The 19,137-nt window shown below is 35.8% G+C and overlaps 1 protein-coding gene across 1 annotated transcript in view; it reads left to right on the forward strand.

The window, feature by feature from the left end:
* Positions 1-19,137, forward strand: part of slc4a8 (solute carrier family 4 member 8) — a 51,680-nt gene that overhangs the window by 20,784 nt on the left and 11,759 nt on the right. The window contains exons 4-17 of the mRNA XM_056460245.1: positions 1,268-1,403; positions 4,006-4,166; positions 6,981-7,169; positions 9,325-9,413; positions 10,928-11,085; positions 11,288-11,375; positions 12,796-12,942; positions 13,019-13,119; positions 13,797-13,971; positions 14,122-14,255; positions 14,848-15,093; positions 16,280-16,385; positions 18,288-18,449; positions 18,550-18,663. Of these exons, the coding sequence (XP_056316220.1) occupies positions 1,268-1,403; positions 4,006-4,166; positions 6,981-7,169; positions 9,325-9,413; positions 10,928-11,085; positions 11,288-11,375; positions 12,796-12,942; positions 13,019-13,119; positions 13,797-13,971; positions 14,122-14,255; positions 14,848-15,093; positions 16,280-16,385; positions 18,288-18,449; positions 18,550-18,663 (2,006 nt within the window). The remainder of the gene's footprint in view (positions 1-1,267; positions 1,404-4,005; positions 4,167-6,980; positions 7,170-9,324; positions 9,414-10,927; positions 11,086-11,287; positions 11,376-12,795; positions 12,943-13,018; positions 13,120-13,796; positions 13,972-14,121; positions 14,256-14,847; positions 15,094-16,279; positions 16,386-18,287; positions 18,450-18,549; positions 18,664-19,137) is intronic.

The following is a 19,137-nucleotide window of genomic DNA, read 5'->3' on the forward strand; positions in this document are numbered from 1 at the left end:
AGGTGGGATGTTTTTGAGTATTTATTTAATACACAGTTTTAGTTTTGTTTAAACTAGGGCTTATATTAAGAAAATTATATATCATATCAAAAGTTGTGTGACAGTTGGGAGTTAGCCTAATTTAATCCTGGTTTAAATAATGCAGCTGTTGATCTTTAAAAATAAAACAACAACAAAAGTATCATTTCCCATATACTGATGGCTAAGCATATTTTTATTTATTCATTTGAACAAGTCAATGATCAAAAACAACATTAGTTTTAAATGTTTACATGTGTATTATTGTTCAGTGTCACATAAAAAAACTGTCATACATACAAATTTACATATAAATGAAAGTGAGTGGGTAGCGCTGATGCCTCACAGCAAGAAGGTCGCTGGTTCGAGCCTCGGCTGGGTCAGTTGGCATTTCTGTGTGGAGTTTGCATGTTTTCCCCATGTTCGAGTGGGTAAAATACACCAAATTTAACAAAAAAAAATGTAAATATAAGCCTTTTAACAAGAAATGCATCACTTTTAGCTTAAACTGCACTGGGATGAATTATTGCCATTTTAATGAATTTCAATGGGGATTTTTCTTTTGTCCTTTAGTTATTGCATCTAGTGTAAAATACATTTATAAAAAGAAATAAGGCTGAAATATAAAAATTTTAATAAAAAATAAAATGTTTTGCTAAAATATATGCTGTATGCCCTGACAAATAGATCACAAAAATAAAATACAAAAGACAAACAGTCTATAGAAAAATCTTAACAATTACAATCAATGGTTGGATAACGATTTTTAAAAAAAGCATTAAGTCTTAAACCTTAGGCATTAAGTTTTATTACACTAAGCTTTTAAGCAAACGTGTCTGTCTATGTTAAATAATTAAATTATCAGCACTCTTAAGTGGTCTGCATATTGCTTACATTGTTCTTTCTTTCAAAACAATCTCTCACAGGAAAAATAAAATATAAAAATAAATAAATAAGTTATTATAGTATAATAATTGAGGCTTCATATATGGTTTGGCCTAGATGTTATTTATAGTCGCTAAAATAAATACACTTTAGAACCTAGTTACATCCTCTCAGCGTTTTGCCCTTGAGTCCACAAAACCGAAAAGCATAAACTCATATTTACAATAACAAACACTGAAAACTGCTCTGGTGAGACTTCTGTTTACTGCGCTTCCTTTCTCTGCTTCCTCTGTCACAGTGAAAATGAGGTCTACAAATATCATCTTGTCTGTGTCTCTCATTCTTTCTACTTCTCTTTTTTCAGACACTCCATCCCAGAGGGTTCGGTTTATTCTGGGCACTGAGGAGGACGAGGAGCATGTGGCACATGAACTCTTCACAGAACTTGATGAAATCTGTGTTAAAGAGGGCAAAGATGCAGAGTGGAAAGAAACTGCTAGGTACAAACAGTACTGTATATATTTCCTAATGTGCACACATTTCAGTGCCAAAATGTTGGGTTCAACAGTTCAAATTTAGCTGATGATTGATTATAAAGCTTGTTTGGCAAGCAAACAAGATCTCATAAGATCCTCGAGCCTGGGGTTCCCTCCTGTTTGCAAGGCGAGAGGGGAGTTTGAGCTCAGGTAGATCTCGAGAACTCCCCTACTGTAGTAGCTAATGAACAGATAGTAATTGCTCTTAAGAGATAACTACTTACTAGGAGCATGTCTATGGTGCTGATTTGGATTAGTCAATTAACTTAAGTTGCATGTTTTTGGACGGTGGGAGGAACCCAGGGGAAACCCACATGAGGGGAGAACGTGTAAACTCCGCACAAAAACGTTGGCTGGCTTGGTAAGGACTAGAACCAAAGACATTCTTGCTGTGAGTGCTAACCACTGGGCCACCGTGTCACCCATCTAGGAAAAGATGAGGAGTAGGGGTGGAAGGGGAGATTCTTCAAAAGAGGATGGTTGTGATATGGAACTTAGGGTATTTATAGTGGCTTAGGAATCGTCTGATTGGTGAATCATAAATTGAATAATGCAGGACCGTCCACAAGCAATCATAAGCATGTGATCCTCTCAAAATTAGTTTATAAATAAACTTCACTAATTCAAGAGTTTCAATGTTCACCCAAAACAGAAAATTTACTTAATATTCAAGAGGCTTCATAAGTTTCTTTCTTCTGCTGAACAGAAATAAAAATATATTAAAGTGTTGGAAATCAATAACCATTGACATACATTGAAAAAATACTATGGAAGTTAATGGTTTCCAACATATTTCAAAATATCTTCTTTTGTGTTTTGTTTCACAGAGCAAAGAAAGTCAAACAGGGTTGTAACAAATTGAGAGTGTGTAAATTATGACAGAATATATAAACTTACTGGACAATTTATTAGGTACACGTTACTAGTACCAGATTAGACCCCCTTTTGCCTTCAGAACTGCATAGATTCAACAAGGTAGTGGAAATATTCCTTAGATATTTTGGTCCATACTGACATCGTCATGCTGAATGACAATTGTTAACAAATATGATACCTTTTGGAAATTCTTCCTTAAAAAAGCAGCAATATTTATTTATGGTCACACGTTACAATAAGATTTCATTAGTTAATGTTTGTTAATGTATTTACTAACACAAGCGAATAATGAACAATACTTGTAGAACATTTATTAACCATAGTTCAACATTTACTAATGCATTACTAAAATCCAGATTCATGCTTGTTAACATTAATGCCCTGTGAGTTACAGTAACATGAACTAACAATGAACAAATGTATTTCCATTAACTAACGTTATGAAGAATAAATACTGTAGTAAATGTATTGTTCATTGTTTGTTCACGTTAATAAATAAATTAACAAACATTACCTAATACAATCTTATTGTAAAGTGTACCCATATTTATAAATTTTTAACGCAAGCCCCTATTATATACAATACTGAGGGTGTAAAACAGGCTAATCTGATTAAAACACAGACACTGATGATCCACAGAGGATCATTAATATGTATGGTCCAGGCAGTGTTTAATTGGCCCTAATGTTGTCTAGTGAGATTACAACAGTTACTATTTTTGTCCTTATTTTTAGTTTATCTAAGCTTACATTAAACTTTATACATATGTGGTACTCTTATTTTGAAAACGAGACAGGCTTAATGGGAGAAAAAAAGAGCAGCTCTGTGCAGCAGTCAGCCATGCATAGTCATGTTATCTCATCTGTCTGCAACACGTCAGAATGTAAAACATGGGCTATATGGATAATACATTTATTCAATGCCACCCTGAAGAGGCGTAATGTCTGTTTAAATTTAACTTTTAATAGTTTAACATCTATATTGTAGAGTTGTTTGTAATGAGACTTGTATAGACACATATATAGGTTTTTAATGAGGCAACAGACACATGTAAGCTGCTGAGTATGTGTTTAATGTACAGTATGTTTATGCGTTGTGTCATATCACTCAGCTCTTACTGTGAAAGGACAGCAATAAACCTAAAAAACTGATGTATTGATATTAACACCTGCCTGTGCTTTATATTCATTAAAAGCACAACTCTTAATACATCTCCGTCTGTCCCTTTTGTCAAGTATAATTATAATTTAGCCTATATTTCAATTTGTATTACTATATTTAATTGCTAGACACTTGATTGTACATAATGTAACACGTAAACAATGATTTGGAAAACATTTACTTATGTTTTGTCCTTCTCACTGTGGTATTGTTATTCTCTAATGTATGGCACTGTATTTATTACTTATTATACATTTTTTAATTTAAAATAATTGATATTATTTATTTATATATGTTGTGAAAGGTTTAATTATTTTAATCAAATTTTTATTACTATTTTATTTATTTTTCCTTTTTATTTACACTGCTTTACGCTATATTGTTTTTTTTTTCATACATTCTTCTGTGTCCCTGAGAGATCTCTGGACCCCAGTTTCAAAGCCTCACACACACCTTCTACTGCCCTCTAAAAGCTGATGAAGTAAAAGATGCTCTATATAAACCTTTTTTCCCCTTACGTCCTCTCAGGTGGCTAAAGTTTGAAGAAGACGTGGAGGATGGAGGAGAGCGGTGGAGTAAGCCGTATGTAGCCACACTCTCTCTCCACAGTCTCTTTGAGCTGCGCAGCTGCATAATTAATGGGACCGTCCTGCTAGACATGAAGGCAGGCAGCATTGAGGAAATAGCAGGTCAGTGAGAAATCAATGGGAATGACTCTCTGCACATATAACAGGAACACATTTGAAAAAAATGCCACCTTTAAAGGTTTAAATGGTTCTTGAAATGTCAGTGTATTAAGTGCTCGCTCGCCAATTGGCCTATCATGATCGATAATCAGATCACGGTAAAGCTTGTACAGTATTTATTTACGCAGTACACGAAATAAGTGAGAAATGGGTGGTACAGCAGTGTGGCAAGTGAGTGTGTGGGTCCTGTAGCGTATTAAGTCCACCTGTACTTAACACATACCGTAACCTCACACACTCCTACTCATGTTGGTGATAGACTCATACAAACACTCATGGGCTCATAATTTGAGAATCAAGTGGCACAGCTGTCAACTGCACATCACTTAAAGAGAAGGGAGAGAATAAATGTGCACTTAAGTGTGTCATATTTGCTATGTGAATAAAATAACATCCAGAGACAACTGATGCTATTTAAAGGTTGACTTTAAAATGTAGAAGTTGTGGCTCTTCTTTTTAAATTATGTATGTTTGAGTGGCTGGAAATGTAAAGTTACAGTACACCATTGGTATCCTTAGTTTGGAAACAATACTGAAATTTTGCAAAGAGGGTGGCAAAAATACAAAGTGGAAAGAAACTGCTTGGTACATTCAGTAAACAACATATGTTAATTTTTATTTTTAAAGCTTTAGTTGATAAATTACCACAGTATACTGCCTGACAAAAGTCTTGTCATTGATCCCAGTTGTAAGAGCAACAAATAATAACTTGACTTCTAGTTGATCATTTGGAAAAGTGGCAGAAGGTAGATTTTTAGATGAATCATTTGTTGAACTGCATCCCAATCATCACAAATACTGCAAAAGACCTATTGGAACCCACATGGACCCAAGATTCTCACAGATATCAGTCAAGTTTGGTGAAGGAAAAATCATGGTTTGGAGTTACATTCAGTATGGGGGTGTGCGAGAGATCTGCAGAGTGGATGGCAACATTAACAGCCTGAGGTATCAAGACATTTGTGCTGCCCATCACATTACAAACCACAGGAGAGGGCAAATTCTTCAGCAGGATAGCGCTTCCTTTCATACTTCAACCTCCATGTCAAAGTTCCTGAAAGCAAAGAAGGTCAAGGTGCTCCAGGATTGGCCAGCCCAGTCACCAAACATAAAAATTATTGAGCATGTCTGGGATAAGATGGAGGAGGAGGAATTGAAGATAAATCCAAAGAATCTTGATGAACTCTGGGAGACCTTAAGTATTTGTTGTTCCTAAAACTTTGATAGGCGAAAAGACTATTGTCAGGTAGTGTATATCCAGTTTGTTGGTGTACTGCTCAAATACTTATAATACCAGATTAGCAGATATACTCTTACTTAAAATGCTGTTTTTTCATACAGAGTTAGGGCGATCTGCATTCTCCAAGTATGCTCCATATGTATTGAATGAGCTTCAAGATATACTGCATATGGTCGGCACCAATGGTGTAGTGGTTAGTGCGTGCTCACGGCGACCCGAGTTCGATTCCGCCTTGCGGTCCTATGCCGATCCTTCCCCTCTCTCTGCTCCCCATGCTGTCCTGTCAATTCTCTCTACTGTTCTATCTAATAAAGGTGAAAACCCAGAAAAAAATAATTATAAAAAAAAAACATATACTGCATATGAAAACTGTATCATCTATTACTATATTAAAAAAATTAATGTCTGTCTATGGAGAACAGTGCGCATGTTTTAATAATAGATTATGGCTTATATTATTTTTGTTTGTGTCTATGTGATATGGACTTTTCTGTAACTCTGTCCTACATGCTGCCTGTCTTGACCAGGACTCACTGGTAGAAGAGATATTGTATCTCAAAGGGACTTTTCTGGTTAAATAAGTAAATAAATAAATAAATAAATAAATAAAGAATAAAAATTCAGTACAGTATATGGTATTAATGTCTAGTAATCTCAGTATATTCAGTAACAAAATGTAGGTCAACTGAATGCTTTTAAAATGTTTTTCTTTTTAATGCAAGATCCAATTTATTCTGTATTCAGTTAATTGTAAATGTTGTCAAATATAAAATATTATTTGATAACCATTTAGTTTTCTACTCACCACTTTCTGCGATGCTTCTTTTAAAACTGTGCATGTGTGAGATGCTGGAAATGTCTGGTAACCTGAGCTGACATTGGAATACTTGTTTGGAAACAATACCACATTGTGCAAATCTATTAGCAGCACAATTACGGCACAATTCTACAAACCAACAAAATGTTCAGGACTGTTGCACTAAAGAATCTAAATTAAGTTAAAAAAAATCAGCTATTAAATAAAATAATCAATTGTAATAGTAAAATATTCAATTGACAAGTTCCCATGAATGTTGGATCCAGCCTTGCTAAAAAGTTCTTATGCATAATTCATACAGACGCACTCAGACGTATTGTTTCATTTTACATGTACTGTCTGTCAACCACTGACATCCAATAGACCCACAATACAACCTGCGTCTCATTGAAACCTGACTGATCTGATCAGTGTTGCAGTAGTGGTAAGAACAAGATTAAAGCTAGAGAAAGAGAAGGACAGGGAGGGGAGAATTAATTATACTGTAAAGGTTGGAGGAGAGTGATGCAGATTTACAGTGCTGCATCAGGAGGTTTAACAGAGCAAGAGAAAGCGCAATGAAAGTATTGCAGTGTTTAAAATGCTTGAATAAAACAAAACCAGTCCTAAATATGAGGCTGATTATCATCAGCATCATACAGATTAATGATGCACCTGATATGTATTTGTGTTCTAATGTGGACGGATTTGTTGTGTGTAGATTTGGTGCTTGAAAAACAGGAGACGCCTCATGAACTGGATGACAGTGTGAGAATGAAGGTCCGAGAGGCACTTTTGAAGAGGCATCATCACCAGAATGACAAGAAGAGGAACAACTTGCTGCCCATGGTCAAAACCCTCACAGAAGCCAACAGGAGACAGAGTGAAACTCATTTTATGGACAAGACAGGTGAGCTAAACTCATTAATGTTGCAACACAATGCAATATTATTGGTTAAAGAAAATCTGGATATGCTTAATTATAGCTGAATAATAAAGAGTTCAGTGCATGGAAATGACATAACATAAGATTCAAAGCTTCCTTTTAGTCATGTAAATACTGTGAGTGTAAAATCCAAGTGAAAAACAGGCTAATCTGAACAAAACACAGACACTGATGATCTAAAGTGGATCATTAATATGTATGGTCCAGGCAGTGTTTAATTGGCCCTAATGTTTTCTAGTGAGATTACAACAGTTACTATTTTTTCCCCTATTTTTAGTTTAATTAAGCTTATATTAAACTTTATATATATGTGGTACACTTATTTTTGAAAACAGCACAGGCTTTATGGAAGAAAAAAAAGCAGTTCTGTGAAGCAGGCTACCATGCATGGTCATGGAGAATGTTATCTCATCAGTTTGCAACAACAATGTAAAATGTGGGATATATGGATAATACATTTATTCAATGCCACCCCGAAAAGGCGTAATGTCTGTTTAATAATTTAAAATGTAAATTGTGAAATGTACTACGCATGTTTGTAATGAGGCAACAGACACATGTAAATTGCTGGGTATACAGTAAGTGTTTAATAAATGTTTATGCATTGTGTCATATCACTCAGCTCTTACTGTGATTTTTCTGGAGTGAAAGGAGAGCAATAAACCTAAAATACTCATATATTGATATTAATTCCTGCCTGTGTTTTCAGATTTATTGACAGCACAATTTTAAATACATCTCTGCCTGTCCCTTTTGTTACGTATAATTATAATTTAGTCTATATTTCATCCACAACGCAGGAGCAAACTAAAGTGTAAAAGTATTTACATTAATGCATCTACAATGGAAGTCTATTAGAGTATTACTATGGAAGCTATCAAAGGACAAATACAAAGCAGTTTTTATTATTCTGTTATTAGAATTACCTTATTTAGTTGGTGAAGTTATCCAAATCATTGAGGTTGGACAATCATAAGGTAATGGATTATTGGCAAAATTTCAGCGGGTGGAGTACCATGCTCCAAAAAGAGGCTTTACCGATTTCGCCACATCCTGAGTGGTACCCTTGTGGGTATAATATGAAAATTAACAGGATTACTCAGTTTGCCTACCTGTGGCTGGAAATAAAAAGTGGATATAACTTGGCTGGTGATTATGCCATATCATTCTCATATACAAACATTTTTTAATTAGAGGTTAAAATGATAAAAATCAACTTTTGTAAGCTTTGGACAGAACTGTGTGTAGGTATAGTGTGACCACAGTCATATTGGAGTGATATAAACACAACAAGTCTCTTCTTAAAAATTCCCTGACATTAAAATAGGATGTAAATCCCAGTGATTTTGAGGCCCACCGCAACTTGATATAGGAGTGCAGTTTTCTTGTCCACCAAATTGATTGACAGATGCCCTGTTTCTATAATAACATGTACAGTATACACATGCCCACAGAACATTTTTTGCAAATAAGCTGGGATTAAAATATCTGTTCCAACTCTGTGATTTTTATAAGTTTTATAAGTTTAAAACGTTTTTAAAACAGAACATGTTTGTAATAAAGACCGTATAATAACTAATTCTTAACCGCTATAATCGGTTGTGTGTGTGTGTGTGTACTGCAAACAGCATTCGTGTGTGACTCATCATTTCAGAAACGCTTGAATAAACTCCACCACAAATACATCTAATAAACGTACTTGGTTTTTTGACTAATGAGCTGTATTTCAGCTTTATTCATGTCTGTCTCTATCACTGACTGTTGTTTATCTGATGTAATGCAGACACTCATATAAGAGCAATTGGGGGGGGGGGGGGGGGGGGGGGGGGGCAACACACTTTGCATTTAAAGACACAGGCTACAAAAACAGCTACACTGTATTCGGACACCAAAATTTTACAGACACATTCTGGAGACACCAAAGGGTCATCTAACATCTTGTAAAAGGGGTAAAATAGATGCCCTTTAATGGTTGTAGTTTACATTTATTGCAGCCCTTTACTGTAGAAATAAAAATGCCAATTTCTTTGGTAACAACTGAGCAGTAATGCCCAATGTTGTGGATATTTTACAATGCTTTGGAAATAAGATATTTATCAGATTTACTTGCATCCCCCAGGTCCTGCAACATCTCCTCAGCCTCCAACAACAAGCACAGATATAAAGAACGGAGCAACACCAGAGATTGGCCAGATGGATCTCAGCAAGGTACTAGAACAGAAGTTTTTTTTTTTATGTTTGTTTGTTTTTGGGTTTTTTTACATTTTTTTAAGATAGAAATTAACAATAGCAAATGAGACATTCATAGGTTTGTGTGAATTATGACACAATATGACACAATATCATGAATGATCACACTGCATAATGTGTGTGGCAAATTTAGACAGAGAAATGTATGGTTACAACCAAAACGATGAAAAAAAAATCATTTAAAAGCCTAATAAAACAAATAATGCATCCTGTTTTAGGGAAACTATGAAACGGAAGGATATTATAACAAATGAGAATAAAGATAGTGTGATGTCAACCCATTAAACTAAACAGCTTTAATCTGTTTATGTTCTGCCTGTTCACTGGAGTATCGATTCCCAAAGAACATCTGAGACAAACGCACTCACACGTACACACAAGCACTGCCACCTGGTGGTCTGTATAGATACCGCAGTTTGTTTGCGTAATGTTATGCCACATATCAAAACAGGAAATTAGCTGTAATGAAGCAGATGTCAGCCATTTAGAGTGGCAGTAAAGATGGCCGAGAGGCTCCCCAATCAGATTACATACCTGCTGTTCATCTTATCTATAACTGTCACCCTGACCCAAATGAACAGCTGGAGTTTGTAAGTAGAACAACCACGAGATTAATTATTAATCTAGAATTAAAATAAGGTTGAAAATAAAGTATAAATATTGGATGACTTAAAAGAAAAGCTAACTGAAATAAATGTTATATCTTTTAGTCACAGTCAAAACCAAAAATTGATTATTCAGAATGATATTTGTGAATACGGATACAGAGAGTTTGGTGGTTCTGCCTTTTATACCTTCATAAATTATTTCAATTCAATTTAATTCAATTAATCTTTATTTCTATATCTATAATTTCTATATTTACAATGTACATTGTGTCAAAGCAGCTTAACATAGAAGTTCTAGTAAATTGAAACTGTGTCTGTCCAGTTTTCAGAGTTTAACTCCAGTTTAGTTCAGTTTAGGGTGGTTTAATTTCCCTGCTGAAAGTTTAAACAGCAAATCCATCAATGCGCAGCTCCACAAGTCCCAATCATAGAGCCATAAATGAGAAGGCTCGACCTCCTTTAGTAGACTTTTAAATCCTGGGTACTACCAGAAGCCCTGAGTTTTCAGATCTTAAAGAGCGGGTTGGATTGTAGCGAGACAAAAGGTTGGTTAAATAAGCAGGAGTCAGATTATTTAAAGCTTTATAAGTAAGAAGCAATATTTTATAATCAATATGGAACAGGCAACCAGTGTAAAATTGGGGTGATATGGTCATATTTTTTAGACCTGGTAAGAACTTTGGCAGCTGTATTTTGCACTATGTAATTAATTATTATTAATAATTAATTCAAATTTTGAAAATAAATAAATAAATAAATAAATAAAAATGTCTTCCCATTTCAGCAGTTGTTTTAGAGTAACAGCCTTTACAAAACGCTGCAATAGTATGTAAATTACACAGCTACAATCCTCTTCCTCCATAGGTGGACACACATTTCATGAAAAAGATTCCAACTGGAGCAGAAGCTTCCAATGTGCTGGTTGGAGAGCTGGACTTTTTAGAGAGATCCATCGTTGCATTTGTTCGCTTGTCTCCTGCTGTACTGCTGACTGGACTCACTGAAGTTCCCATTCCTACAAGGTGCAAACTCTTTAACTGCAAATGCAACATTTTTCCTTTGCTACTTCTTTTTACATTTAATTAGATGCTTTTATCCAGAGTGCCACAAATTGAGGACAAATGAATTGATAAAAATAGAATGTGAAAGTGTTATAATGTTGCCAATGCATATCTCAAAAATCTTCTTTAACAAAGATATTATTAATCTTATTTTTCTTTACAGATTCCTTTTCATTTTACTTGGTCCTGATGGAAAAGCCCAGCAGTACCATGAAATCGGTCGCTCCATGGCCACCATCATGACAGATGAGGTCAGCCCATGTTATTATCAAATTATACACTCACCGGCCACTTTATTAGGTACACCTTACTAGTACTATGTTGGACCCCTTTTGCCTTCAGAACTGCCTTAATCCTTCATGGCAGAGATTCAACAAGGTACTGGAAATATTCCTCAGGGATTTTGGTCCATATTGACATGATAGCATCACACAGTTGCTGCAGATTTACCGGCTGCATATCCATAATGCAAATCTCCTGTTCCACCACATCCCAAAGGTGCTCAATTGGATTGAGTTCTGGTGACTGTGGAGGCCATTTGAGTACAGTGAACTCATTGTCATGCTCAAGAAACCTGTCTGAGATGATTCACGCTTTATGACATGGCGCATTATCCTGCTGGAAGTAGCCATCAGAAGATATGGATACACTGGGATACATCAGGGTACACTGTGGTCATAAAGGGATGGACATGGTCAGCAACAATACTCAGGTAGGCTGTGGTGTTGACACAATGCTCAATTGGTACTGTACTTACGAGCCCAAAGTGTGCCAAGAAAATATCCCCCACACCATTACACCACCAGCCTGAACCATTAATACAAGGCAGGATGGATCCATGCTTTCAAGTTGTTGATGCCAAATTTTGACCCTACCAGCCGAATGTCGCAGCAGAAATCGAGACTCATCAGAGCAAGCAACATTTCTCCAATGTTCTATTGTCTAATGTTGGTTAAGCCTGTGCGAATTGTAGACTCAGTTTCCTGTTCTTAGCTGACAGGAGTGGCACCTGATGTGGTCTTCGGTTGCTGTAGCTCATCCACCTCAAGATTGGATGTGTTGTGTGTTCAGAGATGCTCTTCTGCATACCTCGATTCTAACGAGGGGTTATTTGAGTTACTGTTGCCTTTCTATCAGCTTGAAGGAGTCTGGGCATTCTCCGCTGTCCTCTGGCATCAACAAGGCATTTGTGCCCACAGAACTGCCGCTCACTGGATATTTTCTCTTTTTCTGATTATTCTCTGTAAACCCTAGAGATGGTTGTGTGTGAAAATCCCAGTAGATCAGCAGTTTCTGAAATACTCAGACCAGCCCGCCTGGCACCAACAACCATGCCACGTTCAAAGTCACTTAAATCACCTTTCTTCCCCATTCTGATGCTCGGTTTGAACTGCAGCAAATTGTCCTGACCATGTCTACATGCCTAAATGCATGTGATTGGCTTGTGCCAAAGTTGCTGCCATGTGACTGGCTGATTAGAAATTTTTGTTTACAAGCAGTTGGACAGGTGTACCTAATAAAGAGGCCGGTAAGTGTATATTTTATGTATTAACAGTAGTATTTACATTTGAAGAACTATAATTTATAGATTACATTTTTTTTTAAAGATCCTTAACATATATATTTTTTATTTTAGTTTCATGAATATATTTTGATTCCTCCATCTTTTAGATTTTCCATGATGTTGCATATAAGGCTAAGGACAGGAGGGATTTGTTGGCTGGTATAGATGAGTTTCTCGATCAAGTGACAGTTTTGCCCCCAGGGGAATGGGACCCCTCCATACGCATAGAACCTCCTAAATGTGTCCCATCTCAGGTATGGAAAAACACAGACTTTTAAAACCCTAGCTTCAGTGATAGATTATTTGCTATAATGGATCTGTTTGGAACAGGAGAAAAGAAAGATGCCGGGAGTGCCGAATGGTACAGCTGTTACTGTTGAGGAAGAGCCGCACGGAGAACACCATGGGCCAGAACTGCAGAGAACAGGAAGGTGTGTGTGTGTGTTTGTGTATAGTATGTGTGGGTCAGGTTTTACCTATAATGTGACACTCAGTTATCCTTACCAGATATTAAAACCTGAAATCATTATTGTATGTCTATGACTGTAGTACTTATGACTTTTATATGCTTATGACTAGGGTCAGACGGAATCTGCAGATGTTTTCAGCTATTTCTGCGAAGAATTTTAGTAAAAATCTGCAGATTTCTGCGGAATTATTTTGGGAGCATCTTAACTAAAACCTTAATATGTGAAATAAAAAAAAATTATATCTTTTTAACTTGTATTTAATGTTTAAAAAGCAAATCCAATTAGATTCACTTTATTTGGTAAACAAAGCAAGTCTCTTATATAAAGAAGCTAAAACACAGCAAATATTACTGTACAAACTGCATTGTACATAAATCAGATGAACATTTTTATATTAGTCAATAATATTACTGTAATTAATTTAAAAACTGAATAAATATCGATTTACACACATTTACTCAAGTAAATAAACAGAGTTAATGATGGGCTAAAAATCTGCAGAAATCTGCAGAATTCTGCGCACGCAGATTCTGTGTGGGCCTACTTATGACTATAGATTATAAGGACATACAATGGTTTCAGCAGTGGCAGAGATGATCTCATATAAAGTCTCTCTCTCTCTCCCAATCTCTCGGTAGGCTGTTTGGAGGATTGATTTTGGATTTAAAAAGGAAAGCTCCATATTATCTGAGTGACTTTAAAGATGGCTTGACTCTGCAGTGTGTAGCTTCTTTTCTTTTCCTGTACTGTGCCTGTATGTCACCTGTAATCACATTTGGAGGACTTCTGGGAGAGGCAACAGAGGGACGAATTGTGAGTATGCAAATGCACACGCTTCTGTTTTTATGTGGCCTAGTAGGCAAAGTCAAATACAAATAAGTTTGTAATGCAAAATACAGGAGTCATATGTATGTCTATGTGTGTGTGTGTGTGTGTGTGTGTGTGTGTGTGTATGTGTGTCAGAGTGCTATTGAGTCTCTCTTAGGAGCATCTATGACTGGAATAGCATACTCTCTGTTTGCTGGACAGCCACTGACTATACTGGGCAGCACTGGACCCGTCCTCGTGTTCGAAAAGATTCTCTTCAAGTTCTGCAAGTCAGTACAGACCAGACCAACTATTAATAGCAAAAAACATATTTATCTATAAACCAAAAATCAATTCCTCTTTGCCCTAAACAATTGGTGAAATTGTAAAAACTGGTTATATATATATTTATATATATATATATGAAGCTGTGAAAAAGTTAAGAGACTTTTTATAGCTTAACCAAATTAATTAGGTATAGATTTAAGTAAAATCAGTTTTATTTTATAAAGGTCTGATAGCTTTTCTATAAAATAAAAAAATGTCATTTACATTTACATTTTTTTAAAGAAAATGTCTATTGGTCAGAATAACAAATGTTTTTATTTGTTGTGATTGGAAATAAGACTTATTTTACCAAATGTTGATTTCTTAACACTTCTGATGTTAAAACATTGGTATTGAGAATTAAAATGAATACAGTATAAACATCAACAAAACTGCTCTAAATGACGTCATAAATCTGTTTTTGTTTTTCCATAGCTGTTTATTTATTATCTTCTTTATCAGTGTATCTTATCATTTAGCCTACTTTGTCCCATAAATCTTCAAAACATTTAGAATATAATTGCATCTTATTTCTGTCTATTCTTCTCCCTGTAGAGACTACAATCTCTCCTACCTGTCCCTGCGCACTTGTATAGGCCTTTGGACAGCTTTCCTGTGTCTGCTTCTAGTTGCAACGGATGCCAGCTCTTTGGTCTGTTACATCACACGTTTCACAGAGGAAGCTTTTGCTGCGCTCATTTGTCTTATCTTCATTTATGAAGCACTGGAGAAACTTTTCCATCTTGGAGAATTGTACCCGATCAACAGGCAATCTGATCTGGACAAACTCACCTTGGCCTAGTAAGTTTAAACTTATATACACAGTTGCCTTTGCAAGTTGCAGACAATATCCTTAAATATTTTTTTAGTTATTAGATTATGAATATACTGTTTTTAAATAAGTATCTAGAAGTCTTGAGAGATATTGGATTCAGATCCCGGACGAGCCCCCACATTTGTTACGACCGGCTCAAAGCTGTGGCAAATGAAGGAGGACATACAGTATTTCAAAGTGTAAGGTTGCAACAAATATATTTATTATTTTAACAAGAGAAAAATATTTAAAATGTGATGATTTTGCCTGTGGGTGTGGTCAAGAAAACAAGGTCATGGGTTTTGTTTTGTTATTTTTTATGTACTGACCGCCACTTGGAGATCATCATCCACGTTCAGTCGTGGCCTTTATTTTTAATGTATGCGAGTACCGTAGTTTAGCAATGTGCCATAAAATCAATCTGCTGCAACTAACGCTACTGCTGTGTCGTTAACCTAGCGAATAACCCCAGGGGTCGCAACCCAATAAAAAAAAAAATGAAAAGCTGATGGCTTTTAAATAGTTTAAATAGTATTTTTGTCCTCTGTGGGTTATGGATAAAATATGGTAATTCTAATCGTTTAATAACATATATGAGATTTTTAGAAATCACCAAGCAACCCCCCATCATTGTCTCATGACCCCACAGGGGGTCCTGACCCACATCTTGGGAACCATTGTGTTAGATAACATAACATCTTGTGTCTAATTAAAGTCATAGTCATTTTTTTGCTGTTTTATACAGCATAGTTTTCTCTTCTTATATGCCTACACTCATAGAATTACATCTGCTGTTTGTTCAAACTATTTATTTAAAATGAGCTGAAACAACACAACTCTTGAGTTTTTTGGGGGGACCACTTAATTGTTTTTAATCCATTTAAATTTGCTAAAACTAATAAGTTAACTTAATTCCTTCATGTTGCCCAAAAATCGATTGTGTGGAACTCAGCATTTTTACAGTGTATGGTAACAAATATTTGTCATTGCAGCTTTACCTTCTGGACTACGTCCTCCTTCATTTGTCATGATTTTGAGCCAATCATGACAATAAGCTAATAAATAACTTAGACATTCTCCTAGACATCAATGAGGCTAACAGGAGATCAAATAAGGAGTTCCACAATAACTGTTTATAAACATGTTTTAACATGTAATGTTGTGTGCCACCAGCTGTAGGTGTGCAGAGCCTGATAATCCCAGTAATAAAACACTGGAAGTGTGGAATCAGAGGAACATCACGGCCTCTGCAGTGTCATGGACCAATCTTACTGTAACGGTAATTCACTTTCCCACATCCTCACAATCTTAGCAACCTGTCTAAATGTATCTGCTAACTACTATATAGTAGGTGAAAAACATATGAGAGCCCACAATTCTGTCAGAACTTACAGTATTCATAAAACAATCATTCATTCATTTTCCCTCACCTTAGTCCCTTATTTATCACATTGAGTCTCTTATTGTCACCACATTGGAATGAATAGCCAACTATTCTGGCATATGTTTTACCACAACCCGGTACTGGGAAACACCCATACACTCTCACACTCATACACTATGTCCAATTTTGTTTATTAGCACATGTCTGTGGACTGTAGGGGATAGCAGCGACCTACTTACTGTGAAGCGACAGTGCTTACCACTGAGCCACCGTGCCACCATTCATAAAACAGTTGGAAATATACTAGAAGACTTTATACTCCCAGATGCATTTCTGAAGAGTGCATCTGTTGGACAGCTATAATGCTTTGAGGCCACAGGAAATGGTAATGAATAATGTGAATGTTAATGAAGTGCCACTTTTGTATAACTGGCCCTATAGATCACATGACAGTTGAAGGATTAAGGATGTAGCATGTTTAAATTTTAGTGATAGGAGAAATAAACATTTTCAAAGTTTGATATGCATGGTGAAACCACGGGTTCCAAACAAATGGTTTTCAAATGAATGAAAAGCACCCATTATTTAACAATTTCATTCTCACAGCTCACAATCAAATTACTGTATATAGAAAATACTACTTAAGAAAAAAAGTTCAACCACACATAATATATACTGTTAGTTTTGATTGTATCTGTGGTCTTTATAGGGGTACCAAGCACTTTTTTGGCTGCATCCAAAATCACATACTGTACTTTTTTGTGTAGCTACTTATTTTAAATGAACAATCCTTTTAAATGAACAAGCCTTTAAAATAGAGCACTGGGTAGCACTTTAGCTTAGGTCACAATTCACTGTATTAACAAACCATTAACTAACACCACCAGCCTTAATAAACTATTAATTAACCATTTATTAATAGTTAGTAAGGTAGTAGTTGGATTTAGGTTTTGGGTTATAGGGATGTAGATTTAAATCATACTTTATAACACCCAATGAACAGTTAAAATCTTAATAATAGGCAGGTAATAAGCCAGTAGTTAATAGCATGAATTGTGACCTGAACTAAAGTGTTATTGAACACTGTATATACACTATGAATACAGTATGAACCTGCTATCTTCACAACATTCATTGCTATCCTGGTTTTTTATTTTTTTTTGTCTGCTTTTTGGATTCAGATATTTTGTCAACCTGCTATATAGTAGGGAAGTATACTATTTAGACTGCAGTCATTTTAGTTAGCCTTTATAACAGTGCTTGAAAAATGTATACTCTCTCTATACTAATATAGATTGATCATCCTGTATCCCCAAAATACCCTGTTTGCAGCCATAGTCATTCACTCATTCATTCCATTATAAATGCATCCCAAATGAATAGGATTAGCTAACTAGCCTAAGCCTTAACCACTGAGTTTCAATCCCATGTGAGTGCAGATGGTTTTGAACATAACCTTATATATTTGAACAAACATGTCACAGTAAAAAACACCTCTAGCTATGATTTATCTCACTTTAGCCTTCTCAACAACCTCAAGCTGCCATAAACATCCGTTGACAACCTCAAGCAGTGAAAAGAACATGATACATTGTAGGGTTGGAGGAGTTTTCTCTGTTATTTCCTTCATGTCCCATCACTGCAGTGCGGTGTTATTTCACAGTGTCGTCTCACACAGATCGCATTTAGTGCTAATCCTGTTTTCACAGTTGAGTCAGCGTCTAGGCTGCCATGCTGTTAAATATGAGCCAAACTCTCTCTCTCACTCTTTCTCTCTCTCTCTCTCTGTGTGAGTAGGAGTGTTTAGATCTCCAGGGTCAGTTTATTGGACCGTCGTGTGGACATCACGGTCCCTACACCCCTGATGTGCTCTTCTGGTCATCCATTTTGTTCTTTGGTACCTTTTTAATGTCTAGCTTCCTGAAACAGTTTAAGACTAGCAGATACTTCCCAACACGGGTGAGGCTAAAAGACTCAAACACTTACATATGCTTGCATACATGGTGGCATTTTGCAGACAGTAAATGCTAAGTGTATATGTGGTGTTTTTGTGATGCAGGTGCGGTCAATGATCAGCGATTTCGCTGTGTTCCTTACCATTGTTTTCATGGTCCTGATTGATTATATCATTGGAGTTCCATCCCAAAAATTACAAGTCCCCAGCAAGTTTAAGGTAGGACTGAGTAATACACACAAATGCCTTACATTTTTAGTCCTATAACTCAGAATGCACTCTCACATTTGACAAATGGCTTTCTAATGTCTCTAAAAATCATTATTTCATCAATGCTTCTTCACTAATAAAAATAATATTAGTAGAACAGTATGTTTTCTGCCCCCTGGTGGAATATTGATGCTCTCCAGGAAGGAAATGTAATACTTAAATTTCCTAAATGTCTACAATAAATTCATAATCATCATCTTTTTTTGAGGAAACATCTTTGTAGATATTTATAATATGATGACAAGGATGGCTTTTTATGTGTTACTATTTAAAAATGATTATTTAGTGTAATTAATGTTCTGTACATTATCTCATGTTTGAGGTGTATTTGTCTTAAAGGGTCACAAAACACCAAAACACTTTTTTAGAGATGTTGACAGTCATATATGTGTCCCACGCTGCTAAAAACACCATTAAGACTAA

Source organism: Danio aesculapii, chromosome 6, assembly GCF_903798145.1.
Source record: "Danio aesculapii chromosome 6, fDanAes4.1, whole genome shotgun sequence".
Classification (NCBI taxonomy): Eukaryota; Metazoa; Chordata; class Actinopteri; order Cypriniformes; family Danionidae; genus Danio; species Danio aesculapii.